The sequence below is a fragment of the Oryctolagus cuniculus genome, chromosome 19, assembly GCF_051225735.1.
Source record: "Oryctolagus cuniculus isolate XC-2025 breed Fujian yellow rabbit chromosome 19, ASM5122573v1, whole genome shotgun sequence".
In the NCBI taxonomy this organism is placed as follows: Eukaryota; Metazoa; Chordata; class Mammalia; order Lagomorpha; family Leporidae; genus Oryctolagus; species Oryctolagus cuniculus.
Genome location: NC_142885.1, coordinates 63,046,340 through 63,061,227, shown reverse-complemented (window position 1 = coordinate 63,061,227; position 14,888 = coordinate 63,046,340). Strand labels below are relative to the sequence as shown.

Genomic DNA, 14,888 nt, shown 5'->3' with positions numbered 1-14,888 from the left:
GAGATTCTATATAAGGACCCCTTTCCGAAGTCCTGAGCCCAAAGGAAAAAAAAAGGGTCCCCGGGAGTTGGAGTTGCATACTTTTTTAATTGAAAGAAGTCAGCCTCCTAAGTATTGCTTTTACAGGTTTGTCTAAATCAAGTATCCACACCACTCGTATTTTCAAAAATATATTTCTGGCCAGAGGAGCGACATGGCACACGTCTCGGTTCTGCCAACTCGATAAGGGACAAGCAACTGGAAATGGGTAAGTCAGGGCCTCCTCCCGGCTGCCACGCCGTTCCTCAGCTTTTCCCTCGGGGTCTCGGCGTGAAAGCGGCTGCATAGGAGGCCAGCCTCAGGCTGAGTGAGGCCAGCCGGGCTTCTCAGGCAGAGCTGGGCGTGGCTCCTGAGTGTGTCCTCCACTTGAAGGGTCTTCTCCGAAGGTTAAGTGCAAGCAGGTGCAGTGGACATCAAGTGCGGGGAGGCAGACGCTGGCTGGGTTCCTGCAAACATCCATCGCGGTTGTGGAGAGTCAGGAGCCGAGGCCGGGCCGTCTGGGCGGTGCTGCGGGAGCACAGAGTCTTCCGACACCCGTGGCCCTCGCCCGGCTCTGCAGGCAGGTGTCTTTCCGGCCTCGGCACCCAGGCCCAGTCTCTCCTTCCGCCCTCCTGGGTCTGGACGGGAACCTCTCTGTTGGCACAAAGCTTTCAAGGGGGCCAGGCCTAGGAAGAAGGCAAAAGGGACATGAGCAGTGTGGAGGCAGCACCGCAGACCGCCAGGCCTCGGGGGCTTGGGGCGGCCAGGGAAGTCTGCCAGCCTCCCTCACACCTGGGGGGCCACTGCAGCCCACACTCAGTTCCGTAATTTCTGTTGTACACTTTGGTTCTGTTTTTGAGGCAGAAAGAGAGAGAGATGCCCCCAAATGTCTGCAATAGCAAGGAGCCCGATTCAGGTCTCCCAGAGTGGCAGGAACTCCATTCTGGAGCCATCGCTGCTGTCTCCCAGGACCTGCATTACAGGAGCCAGAGCCACGTCAAACCCAGGCGCCCTGACCTGGGACACGGGAGGCGTAACTGCTGGGCTACAGCCTCCCCCCACCCCAAGAAAAACCCTCATTTCGGTGAATTTGCCTGATTTCTGAGCCCTGGGGGGTGGGGAGCAGTGCAGCTTCACACAGGGAGGGAGTGCTGCCTCTCAGGGCTCCCCCAGCTCCACTGTCTGACCCAGGCTCGGGGCCACGCGGCAAGCTCTGAGCAGGAGGCGGGCCTTGGCAGCTCCTCCCAGCCTGCTTTGCAGCCTACAGGAGGAAGGGCTGGCTGTGGCAGCCCCAGCACTGGCCTCGGCCTCCCGGACGCAGCTTCCTCCCTCCAGCACGGCCCCTTGTTTCCCCTGCCCTCCTCTGCGGCCAGCGGGAGGCCAGGGTCTCTACAGCCCCACCTCCTGACAGCTGGCTCTGGGCCTCATCTTCACTGGGCACTGAACAGGGCTCTTCCACTCCCTGTGCTCCACGTAGCGATCCCCAGGGCACGGCTGACATTGTGGAAGGACCGTTCTGGGGTGCGGGGGCTCCTCCGGCCCCAACCACTAGATGCCAGCAGCATCCTGTCACTGACAGGAAGAATGCTTCCCCCCAAAACCACTTTCCAGCGGCCACCAGAGGGGGCAGAATTGCTTCTGTTAAGAACCGCGCATCTCCCCGTTTCACAGGTTGAACAACCGAGGTTCGGAGAACCCAAGTGACTGGCCTGAAGTTGCACAACCATGAGAGGCAGAGCCAGCACTGGGCCAGCAAGGAGGAAAGCGCACGCTCCGAGCACCACCGCTTCCTGAGCTCTGGGTGTGCAGGGGCTGCGGCCGCCTTGCCCCTTCCTTCCTCACCCACTGGCCGTGCCGAGCTGCCACCTTCCACCTGCAGGTCACCGTCTGCTGCCACGGCCCTCCTGGCCCCGGCTGCAGGTGCAGGCTGTCTTGCCCCAGCAGTGGCAGAAAGGTGGTGGCTCACCCCCCCAGCTCTGCTGCCTCAGGCCCCGAGTTCCGGAGCAGCAGCAGTAACCACTTGGCTTTGCTATGTCGGTCCCCTGCCCTTCCCTGGGAACACCCCCACGTGAATCCTCATCTTGGGGTCTGTTCCACCCTCCCTAGGAGCCCAAGAGTTGTGAACCCATTTCACAGATGGATCTAAGGATCAGAGACGGTAAGTAACTCTGAGAGAGGAAGCTCAGCGCGTAAGTGCAGGGCCTGGCTCCGACTCCAGGCCCCGGTGCCGCCTGAGATCGGAGACACGACGTGACCTGGTTCCTCCTGGGTGCACAGACACCGTCAGCCCAGTGAGCACGCTCAGCCCAAGGTCACACCCCGGGGATGGGAAGAAGCCGAGGGGACGAATGCAATCCAGGCAGAGAGGGAAGGGCTGGCAGGGAGAGGGCACGGCGGGGCCAGGAGCCCCCCGGGGCTTGGTACAGGGTGGGGGGCCAGGCCGATCAAGCTTTCTGTGTCCTTTGCCAGGCTCGTCTCTTCAAGGCCAGCTGGGAATACTCCCTCCGCTGCTGAGACACTCCCCGGTTCCCACTGACGCCAGGGGCAAGTTCTCGGCCTCCTCCCGAGGAACCTGCAAGCAGACGCAAACACAAATGCAGGGGCAGCGGCCACCGCAAGGGGCGCTCTGCCTCCCAGGAGGGCGTCCCTGGGTTCTTCTCCCACCCCCAAACCCAGCACAGGTCCATCTGCCGCTGGCCTCCCTCCTCCAGGGAACCTGTGTGGGCCTCTGTGAAAGGCCAGCGTGGCACTACAGAGCAGTGGGGTCCAGGGACCTGCAGCTGCCCCCTCGTGGGGGCTCACGGCGATGCTTGCCACACCCCGGGAACACGGGCTGTCCTCACTCCTCCTCGGCCACTACTGTGACTGCAGGGTCCTGGACAGCTGCTGTGGCGGGGGGAGGGGCGGGAGGGGGTGGGGAGGCTGCCCTTTCGCAGGAGCCGGCCTCACTCCCGCACTGGCTCCAGCTGGCATCCCTTGCGCTCCTCTCCTGTCATTGTGTCTACTGGCAGGGTCGCCCTCTATCATAGCGAGCCGTGCCGGGTTTCCTCTTCCGATAGTGAAGCTTTCGCTTGAAGAAGACCCGACTTCAAGAAAATGACTGTTCAGGCGGCAGGTGGGTGTAGCAGCAAACACGGCCAGTGTCCCCTGAGACCTGGGGGACTGTGCTCCTGGGCGGTCCCACTGGCTTCACGTTCAGGAGGGAAGGGGCCCGGTGGGGGCGGTGACCTCCCCCAAAGTCGCACAGCGTGCTGAGGACCGCCCCGTGAAGCGAGGCTGCGGCCTCTGTGGCTGGAGACGGCCGGGGATGCAGTCCACCGGCTCCGGCTGCGAGGGGCCAAGGCCCTACCCTGGGACCCGGGTGGCACCAGTCTGCTTTTCAAACGCAGCTCGGCCAGGTGAAGTAGGCCGTGCACGGCCTCGCGGCTTGTCCACGCGGAGTCCGGGTCTGGAGCGCTGCGGTCTGATCCCAAAGCAGCTTGGGTCCACCCCTTTCCCCAGGGCGGGCGCACCCCGCTGACGGGCACCCCAGGGCTGCAGCACGCACGGCGCTCTCCACCCTCCCCAGATTCATCGGCCATTGCCTCCGGGGGGGGTGCTTTGTTCCCGAAACCAGAACCTTTCACTCCAAGTCACTGCCCAGAGCTGGACGTGGACGTGGGCGTGGGCGGCTGGCCAGACGACACGTGAGGACTTGGCCACTCTGAGAAGTGAGGGTCAACCTCACTGACCCTCTGTGGAGAGGTCACCGAGGCTGGGACTTGGCTTAAAGGAGAAAAAGGCCCTGGAGTCTCGCGGGCGCTGCCCTGCCCAGGCTGAAGGGGGACAGGGTGCCGCCCAGCTGCCCCAGCCCCTGTCCTCCTGCACGGACCTTCCCCGTGGGTCTGCGGGTAACTCTGGCTCTGCCCTTCCTAGCCGTGTGACCTCAGGCGAGTCACCCCGTCTCTGAACACAGGGATGGGGCCTGCCCGGGCAGGTTGCCTGAGCCACGGCACGCACGGCTGCAGGAGGTGGCGGCCCTCTCCCAGAATACACCCTGCTCCTAGTAAGAACCCAGCACCGGTCCACACATCCGCCACCGTGAGGCCTGTCGGAGGGCAGCGTGCGCCCAAGCCCTTCTCGAGTATTGCCACATCCAGCAGCCACCTGGACTGTCACCTACTTGGCACAGGGTGGGCATCCCTTACCGAAACGCTGGGCGCCGGAAGTGTTCAGGATTTGGGAATGTGTGCAGACGCGTAAGGAAGTATCCTGGGAATGGGGCCCAAGTCCAACCATGAAGTGCATTTACGTTTCACAGCCGCCATATGCACGGAGCCCGAAGAGAAGTCTACACAATGTTTTAGTGTGCCTGTGTTTTGACTGCGACCTGTCACGTGAGGCCGGGTGTAGGGTTTTCCATTCCTGGTCATTTTGGTGCTCAGAAAGTTTTGGATTTTAGGGCATTCTGGATTCTGCATTTTTGGCTGAGGCATTTCAAACCACTGCACCGTATTTTGCTCAATGTACTTTTCTTTAACTACCTTATTATTATTATTTGAAAAGCAGACAGAGAGAAACAGATCTTCCACCTGCTGGCTCATTCCTCAAATGTCAACAATGACCGTGGCTGAGCCAGGCCAAGACCAGCAGCCATGAACTCAACCCAGGTCTCCACTTCAGGGCAGGGACCCAAGAACTCGAGTCATCATCAGCTGCCCCCTAGGGTGTGCATGCAGGAAGCTGGATTAGAAGCAGGAGCCGGGACCTGAACCAGGAACTCTGATACGGTAGCGCGCATCCCGAGTGGTAACACTGCACCAAATGCCTGTCCCAGCTCTAGGGTTTCTGAGGGAGCCGTCATGTCACTGTAAAAATAAAAAACAGGGGTGAGCACTGTGGTGCAGCAGGTTAAACCACGGCCTGCAGTGCTGGCATCCCATATGGGCATCGGTTGGAGTCCCGGCTGCTCCACTTCTGATCCAGAGCCCTGCTACTGTGCTGGGAAGGCAGTGGGTGGAAGATGGCCCACGTGCTTGGACCCCTGCACCCACATGGGAGACCCAGAAGCTTCTGGCTCCTGGGTTCGGCCTGGCTGAGCCCCGGCCATTGCGGGCATTTGGGGAGTAAACCAGCGGATGGAAGATTCTTTCTTTCTCTCCTCTCTGTCTACAACTCCATCTTTCAAGTAAATACATTTTTTTTAAAAAAAGATTTATTTATTTATTTGAAAGGCAGAGTTATAGAGAGGCAGAGGCAGAGAATCTTCCAACAGCTGGTTCACTTCCCAAAAGGCCACAATGGCTGGAGCTGGGCCGATCCAAAGCCAGGAGCCAGGAGCTTCTTCTGGGTCTCCCACGTGGGTGCAGGGGCCCAAGCACTTGAGCCATCTTCCACTGCTTCCCAGCCATAGCAGAGAGCTGGACCAGAAGTGGAGCAGCTGGGACTCAAACTGGCACCCATATGGGATGCTGGCACTGCAGGTGGCTGCTTTACCCACTATGCCACAGTGCTGGCCCCATAAATAAATAAAAAATAAATAAAAAACAGCATCCCTTATCGCAAACAGAAGGCAATGGTAAAAATACAATGAAAATGGAACAGTCCTAGCTCAAGGCGCTGGCCTGCAGACTTGAGCCTGGCACCCTGCACAAGCATGGCGAGCTCAGGAGGGGCCGGGCATCCTGGCCACGCCCTCTGCTGCTCCCCAGGGATGCCCGCAGCGCGGCACCTCCCCCATTGGACTCTAGGACGGTGACTGGCAGGCCAAGGCTGCCACCGCAGAGCTGGGCGTCTGGGGCGAGTCATGCAGTCTCCCCAGGCCTCAGTTGCCCACGTCCTGGAGCTGACCAGCCCCGCCCTGCAGCTTCCCAGGGGAAGCTATGGAGGTGGGGGAGGGGCAGTTATTTTTAACCACCCAGCCAAGCCTCTGCCTGGAAGGAATGCTGGGAGCGAAGCTACCCAGCGATGACAGCATCACTCAGGACTCCGGGCACCCGTGATCACTGCCCCCAGGCTGCTGGCAAGGGCTGCCCTCGGACACCCCTCCTGGTATCAGAGGGAAGAGGGCGGCACCGCGCATTAAACACCAACCGCACATCATTCCTCATCCCGTCTCACCAGCCGGCGCCCTCAGACTGGCCCTGAGACTGAGGCTGGGGGTGGGGGAGGGGTGTCACCTGCCCCAGGTGTGGGTGGAGCTGTGATTTCAGCTCACATAACATCGGATCCCACAGGCGGGGCCTTCAAGCACTGGGTGGCCAAAACTGCAATAAAGATGAGTTTATTCTGCAGCCTAGAGGAATGGGACTCGATGCGGCTTTTTCAGCACAAGCACTGGCCGTGAACTTTCTGAAGTAGCCTGGTGCACGGGGACCGAGTGGTCGACTCTGCGGTTTGCGGTCAGTCCTCAGGATTCCTTAGAGGACCAGGTCACGGCCCTGCACCTGCAGCTGGCTCCAGCGCTTTTGTTCATGACTTTGACATTTAATATTTTTCTCTATGCCAAGTGATGGTTTTCTTTTCACAGTAACACACACACACACACACACACACTCTTTTTAAAAGATTTATGTTATTTATTTGAAAGGTGGATGACGGAGAGGGAAGGAAAGAGAAGAGAGGAAGAAAGAGATCCACCTTGTGCTGGTTCACTCTTCAAATAGCTGCAATGGCTGGGCCTGGGCCAGGCCAAAACAGGAGCCAGGAACTTTATCCAGGTCTCCACGTGGGTGCAGGGACCCAAGCACTTGGGTCAACTTCTGCTGCTTTCCCAGGTGTATTGGCAGGGAGCTGGATCAGAAGTGGAGCAGCCGGGACTCGAACTGGTGCTCCAGTCACAATGCTGGCTCCATAAACATTCTTTTGAAAAATAAATTGACAAGGAGTGGGCGTTTGGCCTACTGGCTTAGACACTGCTTGGATACCCACATCCCATATCAGGGTGCCTGGGTTCCAGCCCCAGCTCTGTTTCCAGTTTCCTGCTAGTACCCTAGAAGGCAGCAGGAGGTGGCCCAAGTAGTTAAGTCACTGCCACCCCACAAGGGAGACCTGGTTTAGAGCCTGGCTTCTGGTTTCAGCCTGACTCAGCCTCAGCTGTTGTGGGCATTTGAGGAGTGAACCAGCAGATGAGATCTCTCTCCAGGTCTCTATCAATCTCACTGCCTCTCAAAACATTAATAACATTTTTTTAAAAAAGGGAGCTGAGGTTGTGGTGCAGCCACTGACCTGCTGTTTGTGATGCTGGCATCCCACACAGGAGTGCTGATTCAAGTTGCTGCCCTGCTCTCCCTGCTACGGCACCTGGGAACACAGCAGGAGATGGCCCCACTTCTTACTTGGGTCCCTGCCACACACGGGGGAGACCTGAATGGAGTTCCTGGCTCCTGGATTCAGCCTGGCACAGCCTGGCTGTTGCCGCTAACAAGGAGGAAACCAGCAGATGGAAGATCTCTCTCTCTCTCTGTCTCTCTGTCTCTCTGTCTCTCTGTCTCTTCCACTCTCTGTCACTCTACCTTTCAAATACATAAATAAATCTTAAACACACACACACACACACATACACGGATTAAAGAATCAGAACTTCAGTCACTGTCATGCCAACTGAACTCTTAAAAAAAAACAAGATTAAATTCATATGAAAAAGATTTTTTTACAAACGAAGCACTAAAACAGTGCATTTCATCTGAAGCCGTGAGTTGTAAAGGGGAAACCATAAAGTACGAGCAGAGAGACCTCAGCCAGGTGGTCAAAGTCAATGTCGCAGAACCTTTCCCATGGCCTGACACACAGGGAACCTTCACTGCTGGGGGGCTCTCGCCACGGCACCATCCGAATCCAGGCAGGCAACCCCAGATTGAGAGACCTTCCACAAAACGGCAGACCAACCCTTCAGAAGGGTCCGTGTCATGAAGACAGACAGACTGGGAGGTGTTCCAGACTGGAGGGCAGGGCGTGCCCTCCCCCCAAGCTCTGCTGGCTTCAGACACAGTCCAGTCTTCCGTCCAAAGGGGTGCTGAGCAGTCCGTACCCTGTGGCCAGGGCCCTTCTAGGTGAGCCTCAGGTTAGGAACAGGGCTGGAGGGTCAGCCAGAAGCGGGATGTACCTGCCTCCCTACACCACCATCACCTGACTCTCACGTGGGTGACAGCCACAGCCTCCCACCTGTTTCCCCGCATCTGCCGTGACCCTGGCCCTGCGCTGCATGGGCTGCCTGTAGATCTCCCATGACTCAAATCTGACTGTGCCCGTGTCCCCAAGGAGGGTTTGGGTTTTGAGCTGGGCAGTGACATGCCCAGCCCAGGAGATCTGCTGACAGCACACGCTGCAGAATGGCAAGGAGGGGCGAGGTAGGTAGATGGAGGAGACAGTGGAAGCTGGGAAGCCCGGATACGATGGAGTGATGGGTCTGGTCACCCTCAGCTCCAGATCCGGGCTAGGCTGCGCCAGCCACACCTACTCTGCAGCAACATCTCCCAGCCTCTCCATCTGCAGCCCAGGGATCGCTCCACTCCCCCACCCCTCCCCCTGTGCGCCAAGAGAGGGCTGGCAGGCACCAGCTGCCTTCAGCAGGGACCGGGACAAACCAGCTGAGCTGCCTCCACACACAACCCGGGACGGGGGGATGCCCCTGGCTGCTGGGCAGGGGAGCACCTCCCCACTCCCCCTCCCTGCTCCTGGGCAGTCATTAACACTCAAGGAAAACCGCAGAGCCAGCTCTTCAGAGCTCCTAACCTGGTGCCCCAGGAGCCACAGGCCAGAGGGAAGCTCTCACCAGGACTCTGGGGTGGGAGAGCAGACCTGGAGCCACCATGCACGCAAGCAGCCAGTCCTGCTCAGCCTGGGCACCAGCAGTCCAGCGTGGGGGCTGGTGCACGCTTGTGCTCTGCCAAGGGCCTGCGTGCTCACCCTTCCCACTATACCTATCGCTAACAACAGCGGTCAACACTCACGTCACTTAGCCATGCGGGAAAGTCTAAGCCATTTGTGTATCTCATCCAGTCCTCACCACGAGGCAAGTGTTCCTTCTCCCTGCCTCCCAGAAGAGGAAACTGAAGCACCCATGTGTACAGGAGTGTGACCGAGGGCCCAGCTAGAACTGCCCTTTAACCAAGGTCATCTACATCCAGGGTCCTGGTACTCACCCCTGACCTTGATGCCGCATCCTCAAAGAGGCGCTTGGCAAAGGCTGAGGAGCTGATCTGAGTGGGCGCACACAGGAGAGAGCCAGGCGGAAGGAGCCGAAGGGAGCGTGCCCTCGCATCCTGAGCTCCACCCTAGGCCCCCGGCTGGCCCAGGCTTTCCTGGACCGGCTGGTGTGTCCACAAGAGCGAAGGGGGAAGAGCCAGATGTGACTACAGCTGTCCCCATGGGAAGAGGCCTGGACAGGAAGTTCGGTCAGGTCGCCTAGAGATTTCCCACAGGGTTTGCCAGCTGCTGGTGACCCCACCCCTCCCCCCAGGCCTGGGCTTTGCAGGCACAAGGGGCCAAGGCCTGGGAGGCTGGATTGGAAGACGGGGAGGAGGGAGTGCTATGCCGTCACAGCTCTGGGTGTGGGTCCCCAGGCCTCCCCACTTCTCAGGGCCAGGTCCTGTCACTCCCTGAGAGACACTTGCTGCTGTTTCTGCTCCAAACAGCGTTTGCTGCAAAATATGTCAAAGCATTTGGGCTTCAGTTTTCGGTTCACATTATGCCAATGTTTTTATCTGGAGGAGGAAGTGTGTCTGTTGATGTGGCAGATAGAAGAAGGCATTCTTCACCAAGTTCACTGGGACTCAGGCACTTGGCTTGGGGACGGGGATGCAGCCCGGGGCACCCGAGTCCAGCACATGGCCTGGCAGAACAGGCAGGGCCAATGTTTGTTGAAAGACTAAATGAGTGGGGCCAGCGCCGTGGTACAGTAGGTTAAGCCAGCATCCCATATAGACGCTGGTTCGAGTCCTGGCTCTGTCTCTCTCTCTCTCTGCCTCCCAAATAAATAAAGACATTTTTTAAAACAAAAAGAATGAGTGAACACACAAAGGGCCTGGAACCAGGAATGCCACATGATCGGTGCTCGGGACAGACTTACACCGGATCCCACAGGTCCTACCTCCGCCAGGTGTTCTCAGGCTGCTCCCGTTCCCCATCTCCATCCACCTTGCCTGATCAAGGCTCTGTCACCACGGGCTGGGACGGCGGCCTCCCAGTTGGCTGCCCTGTGTCCACACTTGCCCCTTCCGCCTTCTACCCGCCCCTCCAAAGTCGCCTCTGCAAGATGTGAATTGGATCGTGTTCCCTGCTGCCTGAAACCTGCCCTGGCTTCCCACTTCCTTGGCCTGCCAGATCCTGCCCGGTGTGGCCTCTGCTGCCCTCACGGACTCCTCCCAGGGCTGCACTCCAGCCACTGCGGCCTCCTTCCGGCCAGCCCCAAGTTCTCGGTACTGGCAGTTCCCTCTGCCTGGGTCGCTCGTCTCCGTATCTTCATGTCTGGCTCCTTCTACTCATTTAGGGTCCAGCCCAAATGTGTCATCTCTACAGAGATTCTCTGACTCCCTGGGAAGGCAGCCCGTCCTGTCCTCGTGTCTTACTCATTGGACATCTTCCCAGGGCCAGGAAACTGCAGCGAACACAACGGGGGAAGTTCCTGTCCTTCGTCCCTGTCTTCCGAGCTCTTAACTGCTTGAGGACCTTGTCTGCGCCCTGCTGGTCTGCACCAAGTGCCAGTGGGCCAGGGCTGAGTCTGCCCCGCATGTGATGTCCACCCCAAGACCCGGGACTGAACAGATAAGCACTGGCACAATAAAAGGCTGGAGGGTGGACGGAAGGAGGCAGACAGCAGTCTGGGGCCGTATGAGGGGTACCTGGCACCTAATGAGACCTCACTCAGCTCAACGGAAGTTGACTACAGAGAACTCCCACTGTTGACCCTTAGGGAGCCTTCTGACCGTGCACTACTGCCAGCAGGTCCTGCCCAGCCCTGCACGGCCCCCTGCAACACACTGAATGTCCGTGCTTCCCCGGGTGACAGGGAGGTGTTCGGTCAGCAGGGTGGAGTCCTCGTAAGTGGGATGACCGCCCTGACAAGAGCTGTGAGAGATGCCTGTTGTTTGCATCCCTGAGTCTAGGAAGTCTGCCCTGGCACCCCGGAACGAGGGCAACCTGACTGTGGCCACGTGGGCAGACAGGCAACACAGAGGATGAGTGAGCATCCTGCCCGGGATAAGTGCTGTCAGTGGCCATTTTCCAAAAGAGCCCTGCCCGCCACCTCAGCATCCCCCCTCCATGCCCCTTGGGCCCTAGACCCAAGTGGTCATCCAGCACCATCCGACCGAGGTCCCCTGCCAGCCCTGCAGCCCTCCGCTGGACCTGACAGCTGCATACAGCCAGGCTCTCCCCCCAGGGCCCCCTCTTCTCAGCCGGATGACTCTGGCCGAGTCCACCTCCTCCCTGGAACATGCAAGGCGGGCTGGATGCAAAGCTCCCAGGTCGAAGCTCAGAGGCAGGGTTCTCACAGCTCAGTGCAATGACCGGTGGGCCCGTCTCCTGCTGACCCAAGAACCCCTTGAGGTCTTAGAACCACCGCAGGCGAAGCCAGCCCCAGCACCACTCCCCCTCACCCTACCCCAGCCTGCCTGTTCCCTGGCAGCCCCTGCAGATCTGAGCTGCAGAACCGGGAGCTGGGCCACCTGAAACCCGACTCCCAAACAGCAGCAAAGCCAAGGCCAACGGGAAGTGCTGGGTTCGTTGCTGGAGGTTTCCTTCTCACAGCCCTGCACACAATCCCCCCCAGCTGTTCAAAGGGTCACAGTACGAAGGGGTCCCCCGGTGCTTCGCTCTCTATCTCTCCTGACACCCCTAAGTCTTTATCCCTCGAGGACTAGTGAGCACCCCCCAAAACCCAAGGTCACCAGCGAGACAGGCTGCAGGTGGGGGAGGAGCCGACAGCTCTGCCTTCAGTGGATCTGGGTACCAAGGCTTTTTCCACAAGTGGTGGGATTAGGTCCCGGGGGGGGGGGGGGGGACTCCCTAAGTCACTTAGGCCCTGGGTACCCTCTCCTCCACAGCTGCCCGTTTCAGAGGCGGAAGGCTTCCAGGCCCAACAAAGGGTCTAAGAGGGGTCGGGCCAAGCCCGAGGAGGAGGAGAAGAGGAGGAAGCTGGGGGTGGGCCGGTAGGGAAGGTGTCCCGTCTCCCACCAGCGTCCCCACCCACCCTTGTTCACCCAGGTGGGCACTTACAGGCCTCCGGGGCAGGGGCGGGCCTCGGCCTGAGGTCCCATCCCCATCCAGGCGGCGGCTCCAACCAGCGGCGGCGGCCTGATGCGGGCGGCTGGTGCGGGCCGGGGGTTCGGGCCGGGGGCATGGCAGTCCAGGTCCTACTCCAAGTACCCATCGAAGACGTCGAGCTCCGAGTCGGCTTCGTAGAGGCCCGAGCCGGGGTCGGAGAGCACGCCGAGGTCCACGAGCGCCTGGTCCAGGTCCTCGGGCAGGAAGACGAGGCCCACGTTGAGGACGATGTACTCCATGAGGAAGGCGTAGTATAGGATCAGCACGTTGACGAAAAACAGGCCCACGAAGAACATAGAGGGCAGCAGCGGAGGCTGCACGTAGGGGACCAGGGGGCCCAGTGCGTCCAGGTGGGCTGCGATCCGGGCGCCGGGCATGCAGGGGGCGGCGAGCTCAGCCGCTGCGGCGACCGGGCGGCCGGCGCGGGGGCAGCTCAGCCATCCGGGGGCGGCCCTGGGCCCCAGATTCCCCAGCCGCGGAGGTGCGGCGGCCGCTGCGGACGCGCCCTGACCCCCTACCGTGCCGGGCAGGGGGTGGGGTGGTCACCGCGGCCCCCGATGTGCCCACGCGCCCCTGCCGACCGGCCCGGCTCCCCCGAGGCGCCCCGCTAGCGCCCACAGGCCCTCCTCGCAGCGCGGGCGGGGATCCCCCGGCGGCTCAGGGTCGACGGCCAGTCCCGGCCGCGGCGTCTCCCGCCTGGCTCGGCCGCTCCTCGCGCCCCCTGCGCGCCCCCGCAGGCCTAGCGCCCATGGCTGCGGCCGCCGCGTCCCCTCAGGGTGGCGCTCCGAGCACCGCCCCCCGAGCGGCCCGGCGCTCATTGGCCCCGCGCACCCTGCGCGCTCTCATTGGTCGGCCGCAGCCTACGCTGATTGGCCCAGGCCGCCGGGAGGCGGGCACTGCTGCACCCCGCCCCGCGGAGGAGCGCCCGCCCCGGAGTTGCGGCTCCGGTCCGGCTTTGCGCCGGGATCTCGACTGAGGTTCGCCCCGCGGCTCCAGGGAGCAGGGTGAGGGGCAGAGGGTGAGCGAAGTTCGCCCCTGCTCGTCGACGCCGGACTGCAGAGCCGAGGGAGCCTGCCGGACTGGCGGCGGGCGCCGACCTCTCCGCAGCCCCACTGTGCGCCCGGCGCGGGCCGCTCCGGACTCCGGCTGCGGGAGGGCCCCCGCTGGGCACCTGCCCCAGAGGCTCCGGGGCGCCTGGGCGGGCAGAACCGCAGGCGGCTCGGAACTTCAGCCGGGGATAGTGTGTGTGTGTGTGTGCGAATGTATGTATGCATGCATGTGTGGGCATGTGTATTGTGTATGTCCATGTGTGTATGTGCGATTGTATGTATGCATGCATGTGTGTGCATAGTGTATGTGCATACGTGTGCGAATGTACGTATGCATGCATGTGTGTGATGTGCGTATGTATTGTGTGTGCATGCGTGTGCGCGTGTGTAAGTGCGAATGTGTGCATGTGTGTGATGTGTGTATTGTGTATGTGCATATGTGTGCGTGAGTGTACTTATGCATGTGTGTACATGTATGTATTTTGTATGCATGTGTGCATGTATTGTGTGTGTGCATATGCATGCATGTGTGTGTGCGTGCGTGTGTGTGCTCGTGGGCAGCTGTCTTGTTTGCCCTAGCAGTTAAGCTGCCCGGGGCCCACATCAAAATGCCTGGGTTGGATTCCTGGCTCCAGCTCTGCCTCCCTGCTTCAGCCAGTGCAGACCTGGAAGGCAAGAGCATGTCGGCCAGGTGACCGGGTCCCTGCCACCCGTGTGGAAGACCCGGATTGAGTTCCCAGCTTCTGGCTGCCCACATTCGGGAGTGAACCAGAGGGCATGGGAGCTCTCTGTGTCTGCCTGTGTATCATACATACATACATACATACACACTAGACTCTTACAAAGCGGCAACCATAGGCAAGTGGGTAGACATTCAAACAACCAAGAAGAACGGACAAAAGCGAGCCTGTCTTCCACCGATTCGCATGTTCGCGGGCAGCTCTTGCAGGTCCTTTGGGAGTCTGCCGCGCCGAAAGCACCCCCAAGGTGGCTGCAGAAGCCTTTCAGTCTGAGACCACACTGAGCTGGGTGCCTCACGCGCATCGCTCGCCCGGAGCAGAAAAAAGCAGTGGAGTGCGTTACAGCTGAGGGATTGAGGCCCAGGGAAGTGAAGGGACTCCAACCTACCAGGCTGGGTGTGTCTTCCGAGGCCAGCTCTGGCCTTTTTCCTTTTTCCCCCTCCTTGGCTTTCTGTCGCCTGAATTATAAGGCGAACCATTAACCCAGCACTGGTCTCCATTTCTCCAGCTGCCAAAGGCGAAATAAACCCTGGTCCATTCGCTCTGCCAGCGTTTGCCGAACACCTGCTGTGTGCCAGCCTGCGGGGAGAATGTTGGCTCCTAGCCTGACACAGGTCGTGGGACACAGGCAGCTTAACCGTGAGATGGCGAAGTGAATGAGGAAGAGGATAGTGTGTGTGTGTTGCTTCCCGGGCAGAAATGGAATACATCTTCTTGGCTCCCATAGAAAGCTGGGTGTCTCCTTTCTTGTTTGGGAAATGGCTTGGATTTTGGGTGAAGACCAGAGAGCTCTTTTGAAAGTACAGGGTGTTCAGAGTTGCCACATCATTGCTTGCAG

General features: G+C 60.0%; 1 protein-coding gene across 2 annotated transcripts; it reads right to left on the bottom strand.

Moving 5' to 3' along the window:
- Nucleotides 1-157: 157 nt before the first annotated feature.
- Nucleotides 158-13,060, bottom strand: DEXI (Dexi homolog). Of its 2 annotated transcripts, XM_070065005.2 has the most exons (3): nucleotides 12,214-13,060; nucleotides 7,225-7,299; nucleotides 158-704 (listed from the first exon to the last, which is right to left on the bottom strand). In XM_070065005.2, the coding sequence occupies exon 1, from the start codon at nucleotides 12,636-12,638 to the stop codon at nucleotides 12,351-12,353; it is 288 nt and encodes a 95-aa protein (XP_069921106.1). In that variant the 5' UTR covers nucleotides 12,639-13,060; the 3' UTR covers nucleotides 158-704; nucleotides 7,225-7,299; nucleotides 12,214-12,350. The 2 variants fall into 2 exon arrangements, with proteins under 2 accessions (XP_069921106.1, XP_069921105.1); XM_070065004.1 differs by lacking the exon at nucleotides 7,225-7,299.
- Nucleotides 13,061-14,888: the final 1,828 nt, after the last annotated feature.

Bases quoted from the DNA above. Each gene is read 5' to 3' on its own strand.
- DEXI (XM_070065005.2), bottom strand. From the start codon at position 12,638: ATGCCCGGCGCCCGGATCGCAGCCCACCTGGACGCACTGGGCCCCCTG.